The 27,868-nt window shown below is 39.8% G+C and overlaps 1 protein-coding gene across 1 annotated transcript in view; it reads right to left on the bottom strand.

Annotated features, from left to right (window-relative positions):
* Positions 1-11,106: 11,106 nt before the first annotated feature.
* SUSD4 (sushi domain containing 4) overlaps positions 11,107-27,868 on the bottom strand; it is a 69,325-nt gene continuing 52,563 nt past the window's right edge. The window contains exons 4-8 of the mRNA XM_050709828.1: positions 27,387-27,575; positions 15,696-15,887; positions 15,102-15,246; positions 12,982-13,364; positions 11,107-11,823 (exon numbers count right to left, since the gene is read on the bottom strand). Of these exons, the coding sequence (XP_050565785.1) occupies positions 11,795-11,823; positions 12,982-13,364; positions 15,102-15,246; positions 15,696-15,887; positions 27,387-27,575 (938 nt within the window). The 3' untranslated portion in view covers positions 11,107-11,794. The remainder of the gene's footprint in view (positions 11,824-12,981; positions 13,365-15,101; positions 15,247-15,695; positions 15,888-27,386; positions 27,576-27,868) is intronic.

The following is a 27,868-nucleotide window of genomic DNA, read 5'->3' as shown; positions in this document are numbered from 1 at the left end:
AGGTGGAGCAGGGTGGGCCTAGTCATCTGCATAATGTCACCTCAGACCTCACCCCTTTCTTTTTAAGCTGAAAAAGACTACTGAAACTTTCCTGTTTCAGGGTCTTCGCATTGATGGAATTGTGTGGGTTAAGGCCCAGTACAGACGGGCTACCGCAGCATAAAATCAGAGCCTATAATTCTCCATGACCACGCTAAGGAGTAATGCTCAAGTAGAGGGTTTCGCGGTTATCAAAAATTGTGTGCTTTTTGCATTTCCTACCTTCTTCTTGGAATCGCATAGGAACAGCTGTGTTTGGTGTCCCCATGTGTAAGTCCGTCTACATTTGGAATTTAAAATCTATCACGATCTGCTTGGCATCAATTCCCCTGTGCGTTTTCAGCATATACTTACTGCTCTCCACAGACTTGTTCTTCATTTCTTTCTCTGTGGCCCCACTAACTAAAGCTTTAGCTCATTTTCCTTTTAAAGTCCAAACCACTCTCTTCACTCTGCAAAACAGAAAAATACTAATCAAATGTCAAAGGTCTTTGAACTGTTGTGTTGCAGTTTGTGATTATTATGCATGACTCTTTCTGAACAGTGGCCTGGGATGTATGCCTTTCGCATTCAGTAAACAAACCTTTTCCACTGAGCTTAAGTATGTAATTGCATGGCTGAGGCTGTTTCTTCTTTCCTCCAAAAGCACTTATGAACACATCTTGAATTAAGCTTTGAGATTTCAACACAGTTGTGGTTTTTTCTTCCAGGTTCCTGTGCGAAACAAAGTTGTGTTTTTGCAGTAGAATGTTTTTGCAGTGGAAAATTCCACTAACCTTGCATATTCGGAAGTGATTGTGCAGGCATAACAGTGGCATAGCAGTGGGAGTATGTTAAGCAGATAAGGGGAAGGTCCCACTGTCCCAAAATAAGGAGGATAGCTAAGAAAAACAGGATGAGCAGTGCGAAATCAGTCAAAACAAAAAGTCACAGGCCCTCTAGTCACGAGAGAAGAAGGGGAAAAAAAAAAAGGAAACGGAGAAATTAATGGTTGGTCAAACAAAATTGTATGTATATGGTATCATAATAAGCGTTGAATAGTTTGTGAACCTGTACTTAGCCAGTGAGGAGATGGGAGGAATCAATTGTTGGGTAATAGGAAATATAAGGTTATGATATACTTTTGCTGGGCGCTCCTGCTTGCAGGAAGCCTGCCATTGTAATCGTGAATAAAATAGCTGCACAGAAGACCCTGTCTGAGAAAATTATTGAGGTGTTTCTCACATGCCTAATTTTGAACATGAGATTTGTCTGCCCTATTGTTGGCTTCCTATTTTCCAAAGGTATGATTACTCTGAACAGAAAAATGAATATGCAGGGTCAACATGACCACAAACCTAATTCTAAACTTGATTTTTTTTATTTTCTTATTTTTAATTTGCTTGATTCATTTACTTCTCAATGGCACTCTCTTTGGCATCAGTGTTGACAATACTACCTCATACAACTGGAACTGAAGAATATGCCGATACAATGATCTGATAGTATGCTACTGATAAAAAAAAATAAATCTAACAGGCCAAAAGAAAAGGAAAAGAAATTATGAAACACTACTGCATGGGGAGACCCATTCTACCACAAACTGTAAATGTACCAGGCTGACTTGGGGTTGCATCACTTTCTCCCCATCACATGCAAGGGTAACAGCCTCCCAGCTCTCCTGTGCCACACACACGAGTGGCTACAGTATGTGCAGATGTTTACTGCATGCACTGCTGCTGCCAGAGACCCAAGTCCCATTGTCTTTTCTCTCTACATACCTCATTATTGGAAAAAAATGTCCCTTTCTACGTATTGCTTATTCAGTCTTTTGGGGCGAGACTCTGCTTTTTAAAGGTATCATTTAATTTCTTGAGAAAGGATAGTCATGACTTTTCCTGCCTAAGATATTTAAAATCTACATTTATCTTGTTTTTTTTTCTTCTTCTTTTTTTTTTTCAAATAGTTTATAGTTTTAAAATTATATTGTAGAAAAAAAAAAACACAAATAAACACAAAGAAAAAAAAATTATAAGGTGAAACAGAGTGACAGGTGGTTGTTCTTGCCACAGCTGCTAACTGTGGCAATGCCCCTTGTGCTGGAAACCAACAGGCAGACCTATGAGTATAAAGTTTCATTTTAAAACTGGGTTTGGGAGGCAGAAAAATCTTCTCATGAAAATCTGTCTGTGTTAATAGATGGAAGTAATTTCCTCTCTTGTTAGATATTCTAGAGCAGGCAGATATTTGATTTACATCTGCTGTCTCCTCGTGACATAAAATATGGTTTGGTGACACAGTCTAGATGAAGAAACTGAAGGTCACAGAACAATTAATCACTTTCTCACTCATAATTTCTTACAAAGATATTAGGTATATTTAGAACATGTTGGCTTCTGGAGATGAAGACAGCACTGTGCTGAATTTAAAAGGTGTCTCAGAGGATAATGGTCTTGCTTTCATTGAAATCACCTGGAACCTTGGGGTCCAGAATGGTTTAATGAAACTGTCCCTTCCTGCTGAACAACTGTCGGTGCCTACTGCTGCTGAAGACTCTCATTGACCTGTTACATGGCACTATGCTGTGAAGGCTTAAATAAATGCAGAGTATGATGCACCCAGTCAGCCTCAATTCACTGCAAACAGTGTTCTCCATAGGTTCGTGCCCAGTGCATCCCGCTAATAAGCACACAGGGTCGTAATTCACACGAAGTTCCACTTTTAACACAAGTGAAATCAGAGAGTTGGGTAGAGAATCTGGCATCTGGTTTTGCTCTATAGGTGTGTAATGCTAAACCCCAGCTTCCCTTGGATGGGAGCACATGGCCTTACTTTTGCTTTTGGCAATCAAGATGCTGGGACTCCCGAGTGCATGTTCAGAAAGCACTTGTTGCCGAAATGGGCGCATTAGTCCCAGTTCCCATCCATTTCACTGGAAGTTGAGAGCAGTGTGTATATACAGAGCTTTCTGTCTGCAGCAGCTCCTACATTCAAAATTTTAGGGAAAGCAGACTGCTGGGACAGTCAGCTAACTGGAGAGACATCATTACAGGTGTGGCTTTAGACCTACTCCACTTGGTGATTCTTCCCCCAGGAAAAATCCAGGAAACTGAGAGAACATTATCATCTAAGTCTTTTAGTAGATATGTCTATCTCCAGTAAGATGCATTTGTGACAGGTCAGCACAACATAAGCTCAGCTAAAATGCCTTGCTCTTTATAGCTGCCACAATGTCCTGAGAGCTGGGCTTCAGCACTCCTGGAGCTGTATCTAAGGTATAAACTTGCTATGACATAAATGTCAATGAAAGTGAACCTGTCAAGTTGCTGAAGTGGTTGTACAAAAAACAATAGACAGCTGACTTTGGTAGTTGAGCTAACCCTCATTTTTGCTGCAGCACTTTCATAAAAGCCAATTATACAAAACTTCAGTAACATCTATATCAGTGATTGACTGCAGATATTTATAGTCTTTATCAATGATCGGGCTAAGCTAAGCTAAATGATTCTGCCAAACTTTATAGTAAGCAATTAACCCTGAATTATCAACAACAGGCATCCATGGTTAACAAAAGAAATAACTGATTGCACAGTCGTTAACACTAGAGCACCAAACAAGGCAGACTAACAGCATGTGCTGCCATGGAATTAATAGGAAAGACAACAGTGGCAAGTGCCATCTCCTACAGGGTGGGACACTTGCAGGGGGCTGAGATAGCTGCTGAAAGACACTTGCTTTGGCAAGATCAGTATGTACTCAGCAGTGGATAGACAGAAGTCAGAAGCTGGTGGTAATAATGAGCATTAAAAATAAATCTAGCCTAATTAGGTAAAAAACAAACAAACAAAACCCTAAAACAACTGACAGCTAAGCAACTGTTAACTGTTTCGTTCTAGCAGTTATCCGCGGATCAGAAATTCATACCAGAGCGCCAGGAAGTGGATAGAGACCTGCTGCACACCCTGTGCTACCTAACTGGAGGATGTCAGCACCCATTTTCTGAAGCTATGAGCTCACCATTTTAGGAAAGGAGGGTGTCTTTAAAACCTCTAACATTGAGATTAGCATTTTGAGCTAATCCTTAAAAAGTCTTTGGCTATTTTGTTTGTATAGGGACATTCATCTGCGCCTGTGAACTCTGGGCCAACAAAAGATAGTGAGCTGACCGGCTTGGGGCCTAGTCAGATAGATACATCATGCCTGTAGTAATGTGGGCTCCCCTTAGTGTCCTCTGTAACAATTTCCACAGACCATTTGTCAGCAGAGTGAGGACCTCTGTGTCCCTTCTTGTCCTCACTGCTGAGAACGTAAATGAGGAAGGCAAATACGAGCAACCTCGTCAGAGGGAGCGGATGTTGCCTGCTGGGTACTGCACTGCAATTAAGCAACTTATTTCACATCCCAGCATGACTGAGATGGCAGAATGAAACCGGAACAACAGTGGTAGTCAGAAACAGAGAAGAAGAGTCAAAAGATGAACAGAGAGGGAACAGAAAGCAAACACAGTAAAATAAAAACATGGATCCAAACCAAAAGAGCATTTTGTGCATGGAGGACTGAAGACCGTTTTGCGAGCTGAAGCAATCTGACCATTGAAATTGAGATGTGAATGAAAAGGGCTGCTGGACCTCCCAAAACAGGAAGCTTGTCTTTTCTCCCTGTGTCTTGACTTTTATTTTGAACCTTTTTCATTAACAAAACAGCTCCCTCTGTTCTTACCGGAGAATATGGGGAACATATTCATGTACCACTCTGAACTTTATTAAAATGTAAGTTGTTTTTCTTCCTTCTCCATGTTTCTGGTTTGGATTTGTCTGTTTTTCTTTTTTTTCTGGCTGCACACCCTGACCTAGGAAAGTGACAGGCAAAGCAGAGTCTCCCCACTGTAGTGCAATTCCTTTGGGAACCATGTCTAAGGGATTGAAAATGTCCTTGACAAGGGGAGTTGCTCCTGGATTTGGGACAGATGTTCACTTGCTTTCTAGCTCTTCCTGCCTGAGAGTCCTTCTTGAGAGTCCCTATGAGCCCAAGAACAGGAGCTAAAGATGTACATCTTCCATCCATACTACTCATCTGACAGCTGATGTGCTAAGCTGTGCTAACATCTGCAGCACAGCACAGACAGGAACAAACAGCTTTTGTGGCATGGGAAGAAAGTTTTGCATAAACATGACAATGGTCTCTGTGCTCCTGCCTGAGCTGCTGTTTTTCCTTGAACTCAATAGGTGTCTTTAGATAATTGCCAGGAAAGGATTTACTTCACCTAATGCACACGGAGTATTAGAAGGGCTGCATTCATTTGACTGCCTAAGATAGACATGAAAACCAGAAAATCCCAAATATGGATTTGTCACAGAATAAAATTCTGAAATCAATGTCACTTTATTGCAACAAGGTTTAGTTCATGGGATTTCACTGGAGTTCAGCCCACGCTACATGAAAAGCTTCTGTTGGTAGAAAAGAGAATATTTCCGGCTGTGATTTTGATAAATGCTGAACATTTTGTCCAATACCTTCAGTTTGGAATTAGCATACATGGGGAAAAAAGAACGCTAGCCAAGTTTAGTTCTCAAGTTGGGAATCACACAGGAACAGAACAAGCCCCAAGAGCTCATCTAGTCCATCCCGCCCCAGTGTCTTTCCTGGCACCTGTTTATTTGAAATGTTCTTAAAAATCTCTCATGACAGAGCTTTATGACAACTTTCCCAGACCATCTCTTCCTGCTTGTAACCATCCCTATGGCTAGAAGGCTTTTCCTATTATCTAACCTCAGTTTCTCATGTTACAATTAATCCTATTATTCTTGTCCTATTTATATGGATGATTCCCTTCTTCTTTACAAAATATGCTTCTTACAGAAAACCAAATTTCTGCATCCCTTCTGGTTTTGTTTACATGCAACACTACACAATCTCTAACGTGACCTATGAGGACAGGGTTTTCTAATAATGGTTGATTCTCTCTGCTTGGCTTCCCTCCAGCTACTTCACATTTTTCTTGAAGAGGAAAAAGTTGCCCAACATTTGACACAGAGCTCTAGCCAAGGTCTTAGTAGTGTTAAGTGGAGCTGAATGATTGCTTCATGCATTTTATAAGTTACAGTTCTGTGTAAACATCCTCATATTGACACTGAACATTTTCATAACAGCCAGGTCCTTTCGACTCATGCTCAGGTTGTGATTCACTCCCAGCAGAGTTGCTGCTAGACCTTGGATTTCCACCCTTCCCCCAGCACGCTTCAGGTCAAGCCCTTGTTCATAAGCCTGTGTTTTAGGCTGGCTTGTTGCTCACATTTTTCCTCCTCCTTTTCATTTTTTAGAAGGAGCATGCCAAAGCCAGTTCTCATTATTATTCTTTCCTGGAGTTCTCAGTTACCTACCCTCTTCTCCCTCTGCTGACAGCACGTGGGTTGTCCTTCTTCACTAACATGCTGCTTCTCCCCACACCAATAAGAGTTTGCCTCGGTTTGTTTTTATTCATATCCAGACAACTGAAGTGAAAACAGCTTATGATCTGCATGAGATGCACTCATCCTCCCATCTGGTTTCATTTGCATGGCAAACGCAGTCATGGTCGTACCAGCTCTCCAGTCCCTAAGGGCCCACAAAGCATCCACCTTCCTGAAGGTTTGTCTGCCATGGCTCAGGACTCAAGGTGACCTGACCTCTCTGACCAAGGCTGTGGGGGTCCCTGGTCTGGCAGAGTAGCTGGGGAGCTGGGCAGGCTAGGGGGCAGCTAGGGGCATCCCTCAACCCAGGGCATCAGCTCGTGGCTTGGGGTGTGGATGCAGATCCAATGGCCAGAAGATTTTCATGAGAATTCCAGCCCAAAACAAAAGAAAAACTGAAACAGTCCTCTGTTCTCTCTGGAAAATTCAAGCGTGCAAAACTCCCAAACTCAACCACATGAGTAATCTCATTAAAACACCCTATCAAGAAGTCTTATACATCATAAGCAAAAAAAGAGTAAAAATATCTTTTTCACCTTTGCAAGTTATATTTAGTATTGTACTGTCAAAGGACTATCAAGCAATATCAGTACATCAATATTTTCTAGTTTAGATGCAATTCTGCACTTTTAAAAATAAAAATGGTCTAAAAAGCCATAAATTTAAATTCCTTGAGTTATCTTGTCTGTTTCCCTTAGCAGAATGACTATGATACAATGCATACAGCAGTGTAAATCTATAAATCTGTAGAGCTTCAAATATTAACCAGAAGCTTTCATAACAGAAATTAATGAAGTCCAGAAATTTCATAAGAAATTAAATTCTGCAAATTCTTAAAAGACTAACAAAAACAGATTTCATAATATTTTAAAGAGTACCTATAATAATTTCAGTATTTGCAATGATATTAGAAACAAAAATCACTTAACTGACTAAAAGGCTTGAGATGTGCTTCGAGGTCAGTATTACAGCACTCTTAGATTGTTTGCTGGGGTGACAACCATGAACTTCAGCTGGTAGTGCAAACACCTCTGGAAAGCATGGGACCTAAAAAGAAATGGGTGGCAAAGAAAGTACTAATACCCAATGGATACAGCTGTGGGATAAAACTGAAATTATGGTGGCAATTGAGAAAATTTCATTGGAAAAAATGGCAAATCTTATGTAAGTAAGAATAGAAGATAATATGCAATATATAGAATCACAAAATCATCTTGGTTGGAAAAGACCTTCAAGGTCACCAAGTCCAACCATCAACCTGACCTACTGAGTCCCATGGCTAACCCATGTCCCTTAGTGCCATGTCCATACATCTCTTAAATACCTCCAAAGATGGGGACTCCACCACTTCCCTGGGCAGCCCGTTTCAATGGCTGACTGCCCTCTCTATGAAGAAGTCTTCCTAATATCCAGTCTAACCCTCTCCTGGTGCAACTTGAGACCTTGTCATCATGTTCTGTCACTTATCACCTGAGAAATGAGACTGACATCCTCCTTGCTGCACTCTCCTTTCAGGTAGTTGTAGAGAGCAATGAGGTCACACCTCAGTCTCCCCTTCTAAAGACTAATCAACCCCTGTTCCCTTGGCTACTTCTCATAACTCTTTTTTTCTACGCCTGTCACCAGTTTCATTGCTCTTCTCTTCACACGCTTGAGTAACTCAATATACTTCTTGTAGTGATGAGCCCCAAACTCAACACAATAATATCCAAGGTGCGGTCTTACCAGTGCTGAGTACAGAGGGACAATCACTTCCCTACATCTGCTGGCTACACTGTTTCTTATGTAGGCCAGGATGCCATCGGACTTCTTGGCCACCTAGGCACACTGCTGGCTCATGTTCAGCCAGTTGTTGACCAACACCCCAAGGTCCTTTTCTGCTGGGCAACTTTCAAGCCACTCTTCCCCAAGCCCATACCAGTGCACAGGGTTGTTGTGGCCCAAGTGCAGGACCTCACACTTGACCCTGTTGAATGTCATTCAGTTGGACTCAGGCCATCTATCCAGCCTATCCAGATCCCTCTGTAAAGTCTTCCTACCCTCAAGCAGATCAACAATCTTGCCTACCTTGGTATTGTCTGCAAACTTATTGAGTGTGCACTTGATCACCTCATCCAGATCACTGATAAAAACGTTGAACAAAACTGGCCCTAATACTGTGCCCTGGGGAATGCCACTGGTGACCGGCTGACAATTGGACTGAACTCTGTTCACTCCTTCTCTTTGAGCCTGGCCATTCAGTCAGTTCTTCACCCAGTGAACTGTACAAGCCATGAGCAGCCAGTCTCTCCAGGAAAATACTGTGGGAGACAGTGTCAAATGATTTACTAAAATCCAGGGAGACAACATCCCCAGTCTTTCCCTCATCAACTAAGTGGATCACCTTGTCATAAAATGAGATCAAGTTAGTCAGGCAGGACCTGCCTTTCATAAACTCATGCTGGCTGCTTCTGATCACTTGATTGTCCCATACGTATAGTATGATGACATTGTGTGATGACATTCAGGATGATATGCACCGTGACCTTCCCTGGTACCACGGTCAGATTGATGGCCTTGTAATTCCCTAGATCCTCCTTCCCGCCCTTCTTATAGATCAGAGTCTCATGTGCTAACCTCCAGTCAGCTGGGACCTCCCTGGTTAGCCAGGACTTCTGGTAAATTATTGAAAGTTACTTGGCGAGCACTTCTGCCTGCTCCTTCAGTACCCTCTAACCCTGTCTGTAATCCTGTCTGGACCCATAGACACATAAACATTCACATGATGTAGTAGGTCACCTACAGTCTCCTATTGAATTATAGGTGCTGCATCTCCTTGTCACCACCTTCCAACTGAGGGGGCTGTGTACCCTGAGAACAATTGGCCTTACTAATGAAGACCGAGGCTAAAGAATACATTAAGTACCTCAACCTTATGTATTGGGTTTATGTGGTTAGAGCTTGGTAGCAGAGGGGCTGCAGGAGTGGCTTCTGTGAGAAGAATGCAGAAGCTGCCCCATGTCAGGTAAGAGCCAGCTCCAGCCAGCTCCAAAAGGGACCTGCTGCTGGCCAGAGCCAAGCCAACAAATGATGTTGGTTGGGCTTCTGTGAGAGCATATTTAAGAAAGAGAAGAAATTGCTGCACAACAGCAGCTGGGAGAGAGATGAGTGAGAAACAGCCCTACAGACCCCAAGGTGAGTGCAGCAGGAGGGCAGGAGGTGCTCCAGGCACGCAGCAGCAGTTCCCCTGCGGCCTGTGGAGAGGCCCCTGGTGGAGCAGGCTGTCCCCCTGCAGCCCATGGGTCCCACATGGAGCAGATCTCCATGCTGCAGCCCCCCCGTGGAGGAGCCCCCAGTGGAGCAGGTGGATGTGGCCTGGAGGAGGCTGTGGCCCATGGAGAGCCCCCACAGGGTCTTATCCCACGCTGGCTCAACTTTCGGTGTATTAGAATGGCCTTCTCCTGTGTCTTAAAGATTTCATTCTTGAAGAAGGTCCAACATAAGAAGGTATCTTACCATTCAATACCAATCACTACATTCTCATCAGCCATACTGTGAAGTAATTGAGATTATACTAATAATCACCTCTCTGCTACACAGTGCTGTCTGTTTTTTGTCTCCATTTGCTTCTTACTACCATATACCATTGCTGACAGGGTGCTCATAAACACGTTCTTGAATATTAGCATCAGGTCTATCATACTGCTATCCTGATTCGCAAGCGAGATCACTAGATACTACCACAATGCAAATAAATATTTAATCATTAAAAAAATAACAGAGCAACTTTTAGTGATCCTCTGTGTAGAGCAATAAAGATATTACAGGTTTACTTTGAATATGAAATCAGAAATTGGTCTCTTTTTTTCCTATGCTTTTGATTAGCCCATGATGACAATCTCTGTCATTAACAAATGGTGAATTCTTCCATAAAACACTGCTGGTTTAACATATGTTTCAATTGTGCAATACCAAAAATAAGATGAGAAATCTGCTTAGCTTTCCATAAGCATATGAAGCAGTCGGGAATTTTCCTGACAAATAATGAATAGCCTATAATACCACAAAGGTGGACCATTCATATGTCTTTATCACAATGCTCTGGCATGGAATACAGAGTAGAGAAAAAACAACAATAGCATCTACATAAACCATGCCATTGCTGCACCCATTTCATGTGCTCTGCTTAAACAAAACCACTGTGTCCCACTGGAACTAGATAATGGCCAAACATGCTACAGATCAGGGGTTCTCCTGCCATCCCAGCCTTCAGGTGGAAACTGGTGAAAGAAGTGAGGAATGGAAAAAAAGGCCAACTAGACACAGTTTGATAAGTCAAAGGAACTGAAACTGAACTTTATTTTCTTTTAAAGTATTCTACAATAATGGCTCAGAATACTACCACAGTATAGAGGGACAAGGCAGTGCTCTGGGCTATGACTGTAGATTACTCTAGTGTATATATTTGTCAGAGCTTAAGAAAGGTTGAAGCACGGCAGTTCAACATTTCTTAAGCAAATATTTCATAATTTTAACACTTTCTAGGTCTTTCATATTATAGCAGGATTTATCAAATGCAATGTTGTCACAGAAGTCTTGCATAAATACAAATATTGATACTTTACCTTGAATATTGTATATCATATAAATCTATCTTACCTTTAAAAAAATCTCCAGATCATTATGCGATCTGGAGTCTCTCCTTTTCTTTCTCTGTAAGAGTTTTTAAATATATATATATATATTTATATATATTTGCTATCATACATCAAAGTTTATACGAATCTCATCATTTCTGTTGTATTTTCTGCAGACATGGTCTGAAACAAAATCAACAAGTAAATCAAAAGCTTCCTGGTTAGCATACGAAAGTCAAAGAGGATCGTTCCTCTTTTTTGTGTGTTTCAGTAATAGTATTTCTTTTAAACTTGACAGCTTTCTTCATAAACTAGAGGCCCATAGATCATTTAAAGCAGTCTTTATAAGCAAATTTACATACTTCGACATGCTTTTGTGAGGCAGTTAGTATCAAAATCCAATAGTACTTCTACAGAACCATATGACTTTCTGCGATGCAGATATACATTTCATTTCTAAAAAGCCACAGTTCTTTTTCTACATCTGCTCTCATCAAATCCCCAGGATTCATTCATAAAACTGCTTTTCCAAATGTTTTTGCTGTTATCCCCACTGTGGATTAAGATGTACACACAATCTGGTGACATCATCGTGTGGAGGGTTGGTAAGTACGAAAATACCCTCTCCAAATCCACAGATAGTCTTTTCTAAGTGTTCTGTATTCATGTTACCAAACAGTGTAACGCAATGATGACACATCTCCGTGCAGGCTAAGGGTCTTCTTCCATCAACGGAATCTCTAGAGGTAAAAAGGAAATGGTACTGGTTACTGATTGTAACTTCCTTTTAGATCTTTGCAGATCGTTATTATTAGCAATTCTGCAAAAAATATAAATGGGCGTTGTAATATCTGAGCAATATATAGTGTCTCCAATTCTATACCCATTTATGCTCTAACAGCTATATGAACATTAAACTACTATCCATGTTTTCTAAAACAAGTTAGGCCCACCAAAACCTAAGTGCAAACATCCCTTCTACTACATTAAAGACTGACTCAACATTCAGAGTAAGCAGAGACTTCTACTGGTATCCTCATCATTTCTCCCACCTCCTTCCAGAAGTCCTCTTCCACTTGTGATGCCATTAAAAGTTAGCCCCAACCCTATGAAGCAGGAAAATTTCCTCCACCTAAGCTTCACACACATTTGTCATTTAAATGTCTCTGAGGAAAGCTATGTAGATTCCTTAACATGCTAAGAAACACACCATAAGGCTCTGTTAGAGCTAAATGAAATTATATCAATGCATGCTCATGATTTAAATGCAGACAATAGTATATGATGATCTCCCTTCTAATACATGGTCCTGTGAGTAGGTTCCCCTTATGCTGTGACTCCCATGTCCAAGGCTTAAAATGTATGCAAATGCATACATGCCTTAGACTGAAAAGTTTGCCATTATGTGCAGACACAATGAGCTTGTTCAATAAAGGCTGCTAATTCTCTCTGGGTATGAAAATATGATTTTCTTTCAATTTTAAGGAGAAAATCATGTTCTTTGCTGTGAAAACCACAGTACATGAGGGAGTTATGAGTGTAGCAGTTGAGGAGCAGATGAACAGACCAGCACAGGCAAGATGATGTTTGACTTTGCTGCTGTATACAGGCACCCGCCGTCCTCCCCGTTGATGAGACTGCTGCTGCCTGGTCTGGAGAGAAGCCTTCTGGCCTGTCCTACCCTCAGGGAGTCAAATCCCTTGCACCACAGTTAGCAAGGACATATCATGGACATGAAGCTCAGTAGCATGGTTTTAAGAATGTCCAAATTAAGGTACGGACTCTGCAAATATATGGAGAAAGTAAAAAGCAGGTCAGCTGGCTTTATTCCTACTCTGACTGTACAAATGAATGGCTCCTACTTATGGACTCATATATCTCTCTTATGTAAGACTCACCATCTGTAATATCAATCTGCGGACTTGTGGACACAGCCTCTCCAGCAGTGCTACGGGATGCATCAGTTCGATCTGACCCAGAAAATGCTGCTGCTTGGCACACCGAGGATGAGTACAAACTTTGGAGCAGTTCAGAGGAGCCTGACTGACTATCACAGGTCTCAAATTCACTAGGCAGCGTGTCTGTAATCCTGGGGCCAGGATAAGCAGGAGGACTCTGATCTTCTGTCTGCAAAATACGCCCCTGGTCTGTTGTAGCTGAGTATCCAGGTGCTAGAGCATTCAAGCTACTGCTTACAGCTTCATCATAGGAAGGCAGCATGACAGGAACGCCATCCACCACCACAAAGTCAGGGTCACCCATGGAGCCCTCCTGGTTGCCTCTAAGTCAAACAGAGAAATGATCGCAGAGAGCCAGAGTGTTTCAGAAGCACATTGGAGGAACTGCTGAATGCAAGTAAACACAACACTTTCTAATCACGCAAAATGATGCTACAAGGTCATTAACATTCACAGAAATGTTTGCTTCACAGGTTTGCAAAAATCTGTTCAGATTGACAGTCAGGTGGAATCTGTTACAATTGGATAAATGAAACCAAGTAATGTGAGGCACAATTTAGAGAAGGGAAAGAAAACAGGTGCTTGGAAGAGATAAGGAGCACCATTTGCTGTGTCACACAGACAAGATATCATGGATATGAGATCACAGGTGTGCTTCACCAGTCAAGAGTGTTGGAACCCCTGGAAAGATGTGGGCTAGAGCAAAAAAGTGTTTACAGCACATGTACAGGCGCTGAGCTGGCTATTATCGGATGACAGGAATTTGGGGGCCAGATTTGTGGCCTCCTTCAGGTCTTGCTTTCAAAGGATGAAGACATCCTTAACCACCACTAGATTGGTTTCTTTTTAAAACAAAATATTTATATTATGTTGGGAAGGTTTGATAAACCCTGAAGTATATTTTTTGTAGTCAATTAAATCACAACAGAATCCTAGCAGGAAGGAGTTGGTCCCAGGTCCCCTTAGGACATGAAAACATCTGAAAAGAATAGGCCAGAAAGTCGTTTCAATAACTGAGATGAATCCAGGCTATAAAGCTATCTGTGGTGCAACCCTTTACCCTAGAGGTTTTCCTAGTTCTGTATGTATACTCCCCATATACTGTAGATATATATGTTGACATACACATTACTGATACAATCCATATACTTTCAGGTACACATACTTATTTAACAGTAAGACTGCCAAATTCATTCTTCTGCATTGACATGGGGATATATTTACTGACATACAGCTTTATTACCTCTCCTTTCTGTGTGTGGTAGAATAAAGACACAGAAGTAAAAGAAAGAGAAAGAGTCACCCAGTCAAGGTCCATAGCAAATTGAGCACAGACTGAAACGTAGAGACAGATCGACAGATCTAAACCTAGATACATCACAAGCTTTACCTAAACCATAGCATGCCTGCCTTTGTTTTTCCCATTGCAAGATAATAATAATAGTACCCACCTACCTGTCTCTTGAGGAGTGCTGTGCGAATCAATGACAAATGCTCATAGCTGCACAGTATTTTATGGAAATAAAGGTAGATGTAGGAGATGTTCATGAATCATGATGAAAATAATACTCATGAAGGGAAAGCAAACTTCTAATATAAATTTGTCCACAGGAAGAAAAAAAAAAAAAGAAATTCTTTCTTAAAACTTACATTACTGAATCCACAGTACTTAAAAAATGAATTCCCCTGGCACCCAAAAATGAGTATTTTAAAGCACTGTCAAATATTTTTATATGCAGAAGCAGCTATTCTCAGTAGTAAAGCTGTAATTACTCCCAGAATGAATCTGACAAACTTTGGCTTTTATCTTAGTTGCAGAAGGAACTACAGTGGCTTTCCAGGGATGCCTGTCTGTGTAGGTAGTTCAGATACTTCTGTTCAGTGCAAAGGAGGTATCTGCAAGGCTCAGGAGCTGTTCTGCTTCCTCAGCAAGGAGCACTGAATGTGAAAACTGAATTAAGGGCTTCAGTGTTCAAAAACAAAAACCAACCAACCAAACCAAACCAAACCACCACCACCAGCCCAAACAAGCAAACAAACAAATAAAAAACAGTACAAACCTTGGAAGGAAATGTGTCTTAAATTTGGTCTGGAACATCCTGGCTAAAATGACCAGTAGAAGTACTAATAAAACACTGGTAGCAGTAAATGCCACTATTTTCCATGTAGTCAGGAGGGTCTCCTGTGTATTTGGCCAAGTTTGTTCTGTAACAAAAAGAGAACAATACCACAATTGTGCTTATTACTGCTGCTATTTTATATTAATTCTTTAACAATACTCAGAAGTGCCAGTTAGGGTGAGAGATTTCTTACATGTGTGTTTTATTTAATTTACAAGCAGCCTTAACAGCAATCTGTCACAGGGGCTGGACCTTGCTTTTTCCCCTTGATGTTTCTTTTATGCATGCAATCATGAATTTATCTTATATACATATTAAAAAGTCCACAAGATATTCCAAAGTACATTTGAAGTGCTAACTGTTGAGATGGTTTAGGATCATTCAGGAACAAAATATGCTGTATTTAATGGCATCTAAAAATCAATGTTCATCACTTAAGCAAAAAACAAATGAATTTCACCAGGCATTACTAAACTACTGATTTGATCTAAAAGAGATGGACTGTAAGAGGATATGCCATTGCTGCTCCCTTACCTGTTTTGACACAGTAGACCTGGTAGGAGGGGAACCACTCCCCATACTGGCAGGTGATGTATTTGTAGTCATTGGTGAGGGTGTAACCAGGATCACAGTAAAACTCCACCACCGTCCCATGGTTGTAGCGCTCGCAAGGCCGCGGGTGGCAGATGTAGTCTCCATGGCTCACCATTGGAGGTAGTGGACAAACTTGGGCAAACAGAGAGAAAAGGAGAAAGAAGTTAACCACAGCAACCTACCACTGTGCATCAAAGCACCCTTCCAGGCTCCCTGCCATTTCAGGAGGCTATGTATGAGTGGCACCAACCCGCTACTGCTGGAACGCCACACTCCTGTCCATGCCAGTGAACAGGTGCACATACCTCCTGCAGAAATGTGAAGTTCAAAAACTTCACAGGAAGTTGTTGGCTCACACTTACACCAGAAAGCTCTGCAGTCACCTGTTTGTTTAAAGACATGAAAGATGGTATCTGTGAACCTTTCCAGCCTCTGGGGTAAAGGGGAGGAGAGGAGGAAAATAGAAGGAGGCACATAGGTGTGTAGGACCAATATATGGGGATGCAGGGGTACAGCCAAAGAGAATCCTTTTCCTTATGAAACATCTCAGATTCAGCTGCATGATCCTATATTTTTTTTCATTAGCATAATCGAATGGTTATATGCACTAATTAAATTCTGAAATATTCACTTTTAAAAATAAGTTTGCCATCAACAGTGCTGGAGGAGGTGCATGGCACATGACACCACTTAAGCAATTACAGTTGTACAACCATAGTTTTGTTTAGCTGGGCTCAGACTCCACAGGTGTTGTTTGTGTTTTGTTATCTCTGGGCAGCCCTGCTGATTCCAGTGGGATTGCTGGTGGAGTGAGGCAACAGAGACTAAGCTTGTGTTAATTAAGTACAGTAGTTTACAAAAGGTTATGTATATAAGACTGAATTGCAATATAAACATGTGGAACTTTTATTGTAGACCCTGAAACAAGAAGAAATGCCCTCTCACATTGCTGTGAGATGGATTCAAAAGAGAACTGAACGAGCAGTCTCTAGGAAACAGCAGCGGGTAAAGCAGCTTGCAAGCAGTATTTTTCTGAAAGAGGATGCTTATTTACTGAATAAGCATTAGTTGAATATTATTCTCTTAAGTATTGCTCCTAACACAGAGGAAAAAAATCCACTAAGTGTAATGATGTCTAAAGTGGCCACATACTGACCCAAAAAGTGTTTCAGTAAGCTAAATGTTTTTTTTTGTTTGTTTGTTTTTATTCCCCTTCAGATACAGTAAACTAACTGCATCAGTGCCCCATCTGCAGGCTGCCTGGCCCCTTCACTTCATGCCTCCCTCATGCAGGCCAGCCCTACTGCATTGATTTAAATAATGAAAATGCCATCTCTGAAGAAGAATCTTCCCAGAAATTACAATTCAGCTGCTTCTCTCTGTGAATCCTGTTACATGAATAATGCATTTCATAAAAAAAAAATACACAAGATATTAAATGAATCTTCAAGAGAGGCTGATTACAATGTGCAGCAATGTCTATTCCTCATCCCTTGGGGACATGGTTTTGTTTGCATTTTCACTGGCAAGGCTTAATAATAACTTGAAATCAGAGCAAGTAATTCACATAGAAATTCACATCCTCAATACTCTGCACACTTTCCAAAGTCTCTAGGTCCATGAGAAATAGAAATGGTTTACTGGGAGGTCAACTTGATATTGAAAACAATTTTCTTAATAGGGTAAAGGTGTCGGTCTGAAATAGCAGTAAAGCACCTTCTGTCCATATCAGGGATCATTCCTTTATTAAAAAGAGAATAATCAGTGAAAGCATAAAACCAGGCATGGAAACCTGGTATATTTTTATTATCTACATTTATAGCATGCAAAGATAGCAATTTAAAATTCTTTGCAACTGAGTTTTGGCAAATTAAGACAGGCTGCAAGAGATGTGTGGATGCACATTACCCTCCTAGCAACAAGGAAAATAAAGCACATCTTATCACAGGGAGCAACCACTCAGAGAAATAAATTTCTCCTCTCCATAAATGCACCTGATGCCATTCCTGACACATCAATTCCCTAACCTATTAACATCATTAAGGGCCAAAACAACCTTCTGAATAAAAAAAAGCCTCAGTGCTGGTCTCCCAGTTTAAGAATGACACCGTTTACAGTGAGATTAAAAACAATGTACTGTGGGTACAACCCATGTGTGGAGCTGCCAGTCTGTTTACAAATGGAGATGTATTTTATAAAATCTGAAAACAAGAGCATTACTCTTAGTGTAGGATATGTACTCAGTGCTAAAAATGGCTGCCACTCCATCTACTGACATCCTCCATATTTTAAGGGAAATGATCATGTAGTGATGCTGCCTGGAAGTGTCTCTAAACATTTCTCTAAAGCACTGTACTGTGTTAGCCATGAATTAAGTATTTAAATGTCTGTGCTTACAAATATTTTTTCTATCCATTACGGTCAAGAAGCTTTTTAAACACTGCCCAGAGGATACTGCAGTAATTCTGCACTGCTGACATTGGGACTGTAGGAGGGAGGAAAAATTTCTGGCATTAGCATAGTCTCAATTAACACTGATGGCACAGAATAAAGATTTCATGTCACTTTTTAAAAGCCAGTGGTAGAGAGATGAAAGTGGAGTTGCAGATATTTACAGTGCTCCAAATTTCATTTTTTTTGGCCAATCAGTTCATTGGCATTCTGGCCAGTAGGTTTAGTCTTTGCTCAAAGTAAGCAGGATGTAAATTATTTAGGTTTTGCCTAGCCATGAGCCAAACACGAGCCAAACACAAGCCAAACAATAAATGCAATAAAGTTGTGAAATACAGGGCACTTATGCTCACAAATAAGCAAGAAGCTGATTTTCCAGCTTTGAATTTTTGTATAGTACATTTTTTCTCTAGCCTTTCATGTAGGATTCTGGTTACTAGGTTAGCTGGCTTAACTGAAAAATCCAGTATGAGGCCAGTCATTTTGTGTTGCACACAGGGATGGACAGTGTTAGAGACATTTGCAACTAATCAAAAATAAAGCTTCTTCCAAACACACCATGAATCCCAGCTTATTATGCAAAGAATGAGAAAAGATTAAGATGAAACTTCATGATGAGGGAGACACAGATGAAAAACTGCAGATTACAATGCAGAGGGGAAACAATGGTGTATATTGCCAGATAGTAATCAGAGAGGTACAGAAAGCACGGGCTTGCCTATGGTGGACACACCACCTAGTTTGTGCACAAGCTGGAAGAGAACAAGGGTTCTCTTGACCCTTTCTTGTATGTGTCACAAAACTAAGTAACACCAGAAACCTGGACACCTGTCCTCTGGCTACTGCAAGTCTCTTCTTGACAGCATAGTCCCAGCCTGCCTGCATTCAAGGAAGGTGAAGACCTTCTGGAAGGTGAAGATCCCTGGAAAACCTGGGGGAGTTTCCCTTCTGTTCCAAGTTTACCTCCTAATCACATTCAATTTTCTTGTGAAGGAAATGCCCAGGAGCCCTCAGTCATCACTACTCCTGTTCTACCTTGCCAATTTTACCTTCATGTAACTGTCTGCAGTGTACTCAGTTGAGGTAGACATATCCCGCTGCAGTGCATGGAGAATCCTTAGCTCCACATATGTGCTAAGCAAGTGCAGGGCACTCAGTAAAGGCTCTATGTTCCCCCAGAACATAAGCTCTTAATTCCCTGAAAAAGCCACTGAGGGACCTATATATATCTCTCCCTAAGCTGGATGCCTTTCAGCCCTCACATCCTCGCCCCGCGTGCAGCCAAGGGATCAGCTGGCCAGCTGGTGGTGCTGTGCTTGCCCACCAGATGGGAGAGTGCAGTTGGGAGATAGAATTGTTTTTCACAAAATGGTATTTTCATGTCAGAACTGCTACAATCCATAATTCAGTTCCAGTATATTGAATATGTATATTCAGTTACATTCCAACCACTGTTTACGTCGAGCCATCATTTATGGCAAGAAAATGCAGCATCCAGGGTGTCCCAGTAAAGAACCTGTTCCCTATATTGCCTTTGTACAAACACATCCTTGTGTATGTAGGCTTTGAATTTTTTTTTTTTTACAGTAACATGGAATATGAAGGTTATGTTTGTTCCTTTTCCTTCTTTGTGAACATTGTGCCAATGAAACTCAGTTTCTTGGTTATTTCAGTATCATTACCCTTCAGACCTTCAGCATAAAATACTCATCCAAGAAGCCTTTCTTAAGTAACTCAACAATTCCTGTCCTGTGAAGGGAGAGTTAGTGCACACTATAGATTTACTGGAGTAAGTGAGAAAAAATTTGTGGCCACAGAATTTGCATTTTGAAAGTAAAGACATGCTTTGAGGAATTTTCCTGATTATTCCCACAGCAAAGCAACCGCACCAACAGTACTACCAAAATAGAAATAATGGTGGAAACGACTAAGTATATAAAGTCACTCCTACTAAGCCCAACAGTAGACATGACGTAAAGGAACAAAGATATGAGATTATTATTTTGAACCCTGAATTTGCCAGCAAATTTATTTATTGAAAGCCTACAACAAGGATTATTCAAAATACTGCATTCTTAGCCAATAATTTCCAAATTCTTCTCCATCTCCAGTTACTTAACCTTCACAGTGCCACCTACGGTTTATTCTTCTGAAAAGACACTCTGCAGTTAAGCAACTCCTTATAGACCATTCAGTAAGTCACTGGCAGCTGTACCTTGGGTCTCATGACTCCCAGACTGCTTGCTCTCACTCCTAGACAACCATGCTTTAATTTGGTACCCAGTAAAATTACAAGATTAATCTTTCAATGTGCACACAGTAGGAAGCACTTTTCACCTTCTATAAAGTGTGAAATGAATTGAATAATTAAGATTCTAGTGAAAATCTGTTTCTCTGGTCTAGTTCTGAAAAACACCATCTTTCTGAAAATTGCTATCACTGACACCAGCTGTAAGAGCCTAAATGAAGCCTTATAAAACTTATTCCAAGCCTATCTTAACAATAGTTTAACATTAATTGGTTCCCAAAGGGAAACAGAAGGTGATTTACAATCACTTACACATAGAGTTTGTTTGTTACTTGGAGTTACGGAGCCCATTTCACAGCTACAGTCAGCTGAGCTTCTATAGGAGTATCAGACCGAATTCACCCTCACCCTCAACAATCCTGCCATTCATAGCATAACTGGCAGTAAAACACTGATCTTAATGCAAAAGCCTTTATTTTCAAATGCATTTCACAGTATATATGAGATGAAACACATCCCACGTGAGCTTTCACCTGTAAATTATAAGTTCAAAAATGCAATTTTTGTTTAAACTACAAACACTGATTATGAGCTTGCAGCAATGGAGAGCTAGGAGTCCTTTTAGCAAGACACCCATAATTATCTTCAGGGAAATATTTATACTAATGATTCACATGGGAGTGCTTGGAACACCATGGTCTCATTTACAGATCATTTTAGCTTTCTTCATCTCTCAGTCCTAGTTTTGTTTCTTCCTTTTCTCGTGAGTGGTTGACTTTATGATCAGTAATGGTCTTTTTAAGACTTTGAGAAGCAGACGCTGAATATTTGGCCTCATTTCTGAATGTGGAGCCAATTGCTTGTGATTATTTTTGTATAGAATTGATGCCATTAAGGTGTCTGATTGCCTGAGCTCCAGCTGCAGTCAGGTACTGTACTCCAGTGACCAATCATTAACAACTGCATTAAAAAAGAAACAGAGATAAATGCTGAGGCTGGATTCCTGTTAAAGAAATAATCGGAAATGAAAACTTTAGTTACATAGTGGAAAGACCATTCTAGGAAGTCTTTTCTTCCCAGGTCAGTGCTTTTACTGCATCTGATGGTTATAATAAACTATGCTTACTGTATATCAACTTGTGATTTGGATGCCTATGGCCTGACTGCATTCATTCCAAACCTGGAAAAGACTGGAGAAAAAAAAAAGGTCAAAGTACTCAGCAGTAGAGTGGAGATGGAACAGGGAGACAGAGCTGTTGGGAAGTTGTCTAAGAAACCCAGACAGGTAAAAACAGCCAACAGGGATGTCTGAAGAAGCCAGAGCTCACTGTGAGCTGAATAAACCAGGGTTATGCTATTATAACTCTCTTTAATTTCTTTTTCCTCTTTGTTTATAAGAACAATCCCTTGAGCCTGCCTGGTGTCACCTACACCCATCATTGGGTATTGATGGAAAGAAGGAATACCAAATCCAGCTGCACTTGCTGGGATAAAAGAGCTGTATCCCAAGGCTTAGCTGAAGCCTGAAGAAATCAAAATGTACCTCCTGGGAGAAGGAAAATCACAAGGCCCTAACCCCCATGGAATGATGCTAAGAAAAACAAAAAAGGAGGGAGGGGAACTGTCTTGTAAAGCCACAAAACCAACTAACAAGACTAAGGAGGTTTGAAAGAATATTAATTTCTGTTATTTATGTATAGTTATCAAGTTATCCACTGGTGAAATTACTTATATTTAAATGTTGGTTCTTGTCTCTGAAAGTGAACAAACCTATGCAGCAAGTAGACTTTCTAGAGTCTATAGCTACACTTCCCATTGTTTGTGGAAGATGTCCTGTGACTGCACTATGTAGCCGAATTTAATGAACTTGTCCATAAAGCACAGAGAGATTTGATTTCAAGCTAGACAATGCAGTGTGTTTTTCCCTTCTGAGGAGCCCTGCCAGATAAAGTTAAAAATTAATATTACAAAACAGCCCTCAGGGATAAATTTTGTCTGCTTTCCCTTACCTAATCCTCAGCATATTTAAAGCACTGTGGATAAAATACTACATGCATCTGGCAGCTAACATGGAAATTATGGCCCTATAAAAGAGTCTGGATGTCTGGCTGATTCTGGAAATGCTAAGGAGTTTCTGAAAGGTACACTGGTGTACCTGTGAAGGTGTAAAACAATGTTTTATTTGACAGTCCTGTGCATCAGGCAGAAACAGAAGACATAAAAGAAACAGATTAGAAGTTGTTCTTCTGTTGTTTACTTGAAAAACTAAGACTAGTGTGGAAAGTATCTATTTCAATCACAACAAAGATCAAAGAAGATTTCTGCAATGCAAAAAAAAAAAAAGGGGTAGTAATATAATAGTATTTATTATTCTCATACAACATTTTCAACTTGGAGACTGTTCTCTAAACTCTCAGTCCCTTCATCCCACCCCCAACAAGAGCTGTAAAATGTCCACTTTTGTGTGTCATTCTGTCTTCAAATATGTACTGGTTTTCTTTCTACTTTACATTACAATACATGTGCTGCAATTAAGTGATCTGATGATTATTAAGCAGCACAACCACAGAACAATATGACTTGTCTGGTGAGTATTTCATGTCACTGTGCCCTTTCTGATTTCAGTTCCTCTCCTCACCTCTTCAGCTGTGGATAAAAATCTACAGATGAAAGTCAGAATCCTCCAACAGAAATAAATGAATAAATAAATAAATATAGACATTCCAAGTCATCTATGAGCAGCTCTGTACCTCTATGAGGAGCTCTGTAGTGTTCAACTTCCACACTTGTACAAGGTATCTGGACATATGTACCATTTCTACAGCCTTGGGTGATGAACAAATAACAACCTACAGTCAACAACCCTTAGAATTATTGAATGTCTTTTTTTCAAGAAAACTGTCTTTGTAAATACATCACACCTGCTTTATATGACTCATATGCCCCCAGAGTGAAAGACCATCAGCCTATTTCAGTCTTTGGCTATTGTACTAAAGGAATCACCAATGAAAAGGCATTGCCCAAGTAACGGTGCTTATAGACATTGTTTGTTGCTGCTATTTGAGCATTTACTGTTGCTTATCATTTCTGAGTTTTGAGAAGTATTTCTCTAGGCACTGAGTATATTCTAAAACTCCGCTGTGGTCAGTACTGTTAAAAACAAGGCTATTATGTCTTGTGTTAATATCAACGCAGTTAATTTAGATGATGTATTTTGCAATATTTACTTAATTCTCCCTCCTGCCTGCATGCTCAATAGTTGTAAGCATAGAACAGGATCTCAGTATATACCTACCCTAATTTCTTAATGTCTTAATTTCATGGAAATTTCTTAATTTCATGGAATTCCCTACCACTATGTTCTCAGGTGCTTGCTCTCCAATGTTTTGGGAAGCCATTAAATTTTTCAGGAAGTTTTTATACTACACATGGTAAAATCTTCTATTTAAGATTCTTTTTCCTCCCAATCTTTTACATATCTGATTATACAGAAGGCAATCAATAACTTCTATTAATTTCTACAGATGGATAGTTAACCCCAAACTGGTATTTCAAAAATCATAGTAATAAATTAACATTTTCCTTTGATTTTCATGTATCCTTAGAATTGTCTAACAAGTTTCAGTACAAAAGAATAGTTACAAAACTTCTGCATAGTAATGAAATTAAAAAAAAAAAAAAGGATATAAAGGAAGTTGAAGACATAAATCAAGGAATAAAAGTAGTAGAAAATTCAATGTTAAGATGTTTCAGCTTATCCCCTAAATGACTGTAACAATCCGGTAAAACAACACAATTTCCTCTAACATCATTCTCAGAGATAGCTGAATCATTTCAACTGAAGCTTCCCAAATGATTCAGCCTGAGGCAGACACTCAAAAATTAATCTGAATGTTTAAATTTGGCAAAGTTACAAGCATTTAAGAACAGGATCTCATAACAGTAAATACTTGGCAATCTGAGCTAGCAGCATCCTTATTTGCCTGAGCTATAACAACTTTCCTGATCAGGTCCAACAGCTGTTTCTGAGAAGCCACTGCACAACATTGCAGGGTTGGCTGCACATCAGCACCAGGTAGCACAATTTTTATGCAGAAATGTCTTCTTCCCTATCATCAAAAATTTCCTGAGTATGACATAGCCTCTCACAAGAGTTTGTGGAAGCTCTGTTTTTGCTGATATTGAGAAGACTGGGCTGAATGTTAGAAAGCATGCAGTAGGGTAGGAGTGAAAGGATGGATTAGATGAACTGATTGTTCCTTCCAAACTTCATTTATTTTGACTCTATATGTGAAGCATATAGATGTTGCCAGATCACTGTAGCAAACCCCAACGCATACATACAACTGATTTAGAGAGACAGCTATTTGACACAAAGTTGAAAGTAATCCAAACAGTCCCTGGTGTAACCATGCATTTAAATGGTGTGGAAGCTCTTCATTCAGAATTAATTTGGCTTTAAAAAGAGACAAAATTTCAAAAGATTGACAGATAATATTTGTGCAATTGCACCTGCATTTAAGACATTCCCTGTGTAAAGGTTTATAGAATATATGTCAAAATGAGAAAGAAAAATTCTACTTACAGCAGAATAAAAGCTCTAAAATGTTTTACTGTAACTTCCTAACAACCATTTACTTTTAATCATTACCATATTAAAATACTGAACAGGAAATGTTATTAGGATAAATTTTGAATTGATCCTGGAAAGAAATAAATGGAATTAATTTGTTATTTGCAGATTTCCTCTGTTAAAAAATACTTATTGGTGAGATTATATGACACACATAAAAGTAATGCTGAGAAATGAGCTTGACATTAGTATGCAAGGTGCAGAATAAAAAAATATGCAGGGAGGGAGTTTTGTTCTCTAATTAGAGTAGTAGATTGTAGCAAGATTCCTGGAGTCTGTAGCTCCTTGCATAAATCACTTTAACACTTTCAAAAGAGAGCATCTAATGTTGATTTAATGGATTTAATGTCAAAATTTGCTGCATACCAGCTGAAGCCTACCTAAAATATCGTTCACAGCTGGAGTTGGTGGTGGTGGCCTTTTAGTGATGGTGCTCTCTATTCTACCAGGAGCAGCCCTCTATCTCAGGAGAACCTGTCCTTGCAAGTGGTATGCTTGCAGATGTGGAATTCAGCCTCCTGTGGTTCACTCAGCACATGCACTGATGGGACCCCATATGAAACCACCACAGAAAGTTTCAGTTCTAACAATAAAAGAGAGCAATAAGAAAGTAAATAAAAGGAAGGTTGGATCTAATGCAAAACTCAAGAGGCATCCCAGATTGCCCTGACCCAATGGCTGGCACACACAGATCCCCTTATTACAGTTCGTCATGGTTGACTGGGGTAAAAACTTCTGACATATTATTTAAAATGTAGGACTTTCAGGGTAGCAGCTCTTATCTCATATTTTAAGGTACCATGAAAAAAGACCCTCTCTATGACATTTTCATACAAGCAATAAGTAATGAACACAAACCTGAAACCTAGCTTGGCTCAACTAATGTATTTTCCAAGATATTTTGATCAGAGCTGGAATGCTCACCTGTTTTAAAGGAGGGTAAGACACTGGCACAGCATTTTCTGTTTCATAAGCAGGTGTACTGTATTTTAATGCTCTTATCTTTCTAACTAGAGAGTTGTCATTATTTATCAAAGCAGTTACACTTGCTTGATCAAGGCTAACAGTGAATTTTCTAATTTTTCAAGTTATATATTTTCTGTGATATAAAAAGCAACAACAAGCAAACCTCTGAGAAATGGATTCTGTAGATGTGGTCTGCAATTAATCTTTTATGGTATGCTAAATCAAAATAAAAAATAAACAAAAGAAAACAACAATAAAAAAAACAAAACTCATTATATCATTCCAAAATTGCAAAGACGTTTTTAGTTTGGAAATTGAATTATCAAATAAAATCAAGGATCACTGTATTACTTTTATGTAGTATATCACTTTGTTGATGCTGTTGGCAAATTTTTGCATTCCCAGATTGTTTTGCATTTAGCTCTGTGACAAAAGCAGCACACGTATATTCCTATAACTGCTTTCAGCTAAATTCTACTTATAAATATCTACCTTACAGGCTTGAAACAGCTAAAATATACCTTTTTTAGGTGCATGAAATGCAGAGGATGTATTTGGATTCTGATAACTTCCTGGGATGTTTTATTTGAGATGCACAATGAAGATGGCAGAAGGTAATCCACAAGGCTTTGCTCACGTATGGAGTAGTCCACTCAGTGTCTTTGTTTTAAATGTATGGGATGCAAATATAAATACCCTTACACTATCCTACATTCCAGCACTGCAGCTGTAGTTACATTCCTTTTGGATTGGTAAGATCCATTGCACTCTGGCCACAATTCTTATGTTCCTAATCAGTAAAGTCAGACACTTTGGTTGCAAATCCTTAAGGTTAACTACTATGAGAAACAACAAATATTCAAGTGTGCAGCATCATGTGTCACTGAATAATGTTTGCAGCTGACACAGCCCAATCCAAGAGTTTGCATAGAACATTTTTTGTTTCACATGGAAATCCGTCTGTACATATAGAACCACTGACCACCTGTACATGAATGTGTATTCCATAACTCCCTCAGTATTTTCATTAGAAAAGCTGCAAAGAATTTACATTTTCAAGGCAAAGCAACCATCATTGTTAAGAACTTCTCGTCTTGCACTGAGGACACCAAGAGAAGAACCGTTAGATGGAGAACCCCAACAGCTGACCATGCAGTGAGCTAGAACTGGCTGCATGCAAAAAAAAAAAAAAAAAAAAAAAAGAGTACATTCTGCATGGCCCGCAGAAAGAAAACATGTAACAGAAGTGCAGCTATAGTCCTGCGTTAAAGTCATAATGAGCATACTGCTTTGCAAAATTTAAAGCAAGACAAACAAACAATAAGACATTTACCTTCCACATCAAGGCACCTAGGTGGGCTATCTGACCAGATAAGATTATACATGCACTCAAGGAACTCTGCCCCTTCTAGTTTATATCCAGGAAAGCATTGATAATACACCACTGCTCCTACTGGGAAGGAGGACTCGAACTCAGATATGTTAATGTAACTATGAGGAAGAACCAATGGCCTCAGGCAACCTGCAAATTAAGAAGAGGGAGGTATCTTTTATTATAAGGTGCTTATCTTAGTCATCTTAACACATACTGATAATAATAATAGTCCTTCAATTTAAGAATTCCTTCATATTCTCTACTATGAATGGCACGACAGCATAATCTCCCTCAGATATGTATGCCTCGTTACCCTGTTTCAAACTCTTTTATTGTTTAACCCCCACAGTTTGCTAGTGTGGGATTCAGTCTCAGCAAATTCAAGAAAGGTTTACTGAAAATTACAGTGTTTTGCTTCACGAACATTCACTGCTTTAGCA

The sequence above is a fragment of the Cygnus atratus genome, chromosome 3 (genome assembly GCF_013377495.2).
Source record: "Cygnus atratus isolate AKBS03 ecotype Queensland, Australia chromosome 3, CAtr_DNAZoo_HiC_assembly, whole genome shotgun sequence".
Taxonomy (NCBI): Eukaryota; Metazoa; Chordata; class Aves; order Anseriformes; family Anatidae; genus Cygnus; species Cygnus atratus.
This window is presented reverse-complemented; position numbering and strand designations above follow the sequence as displayed.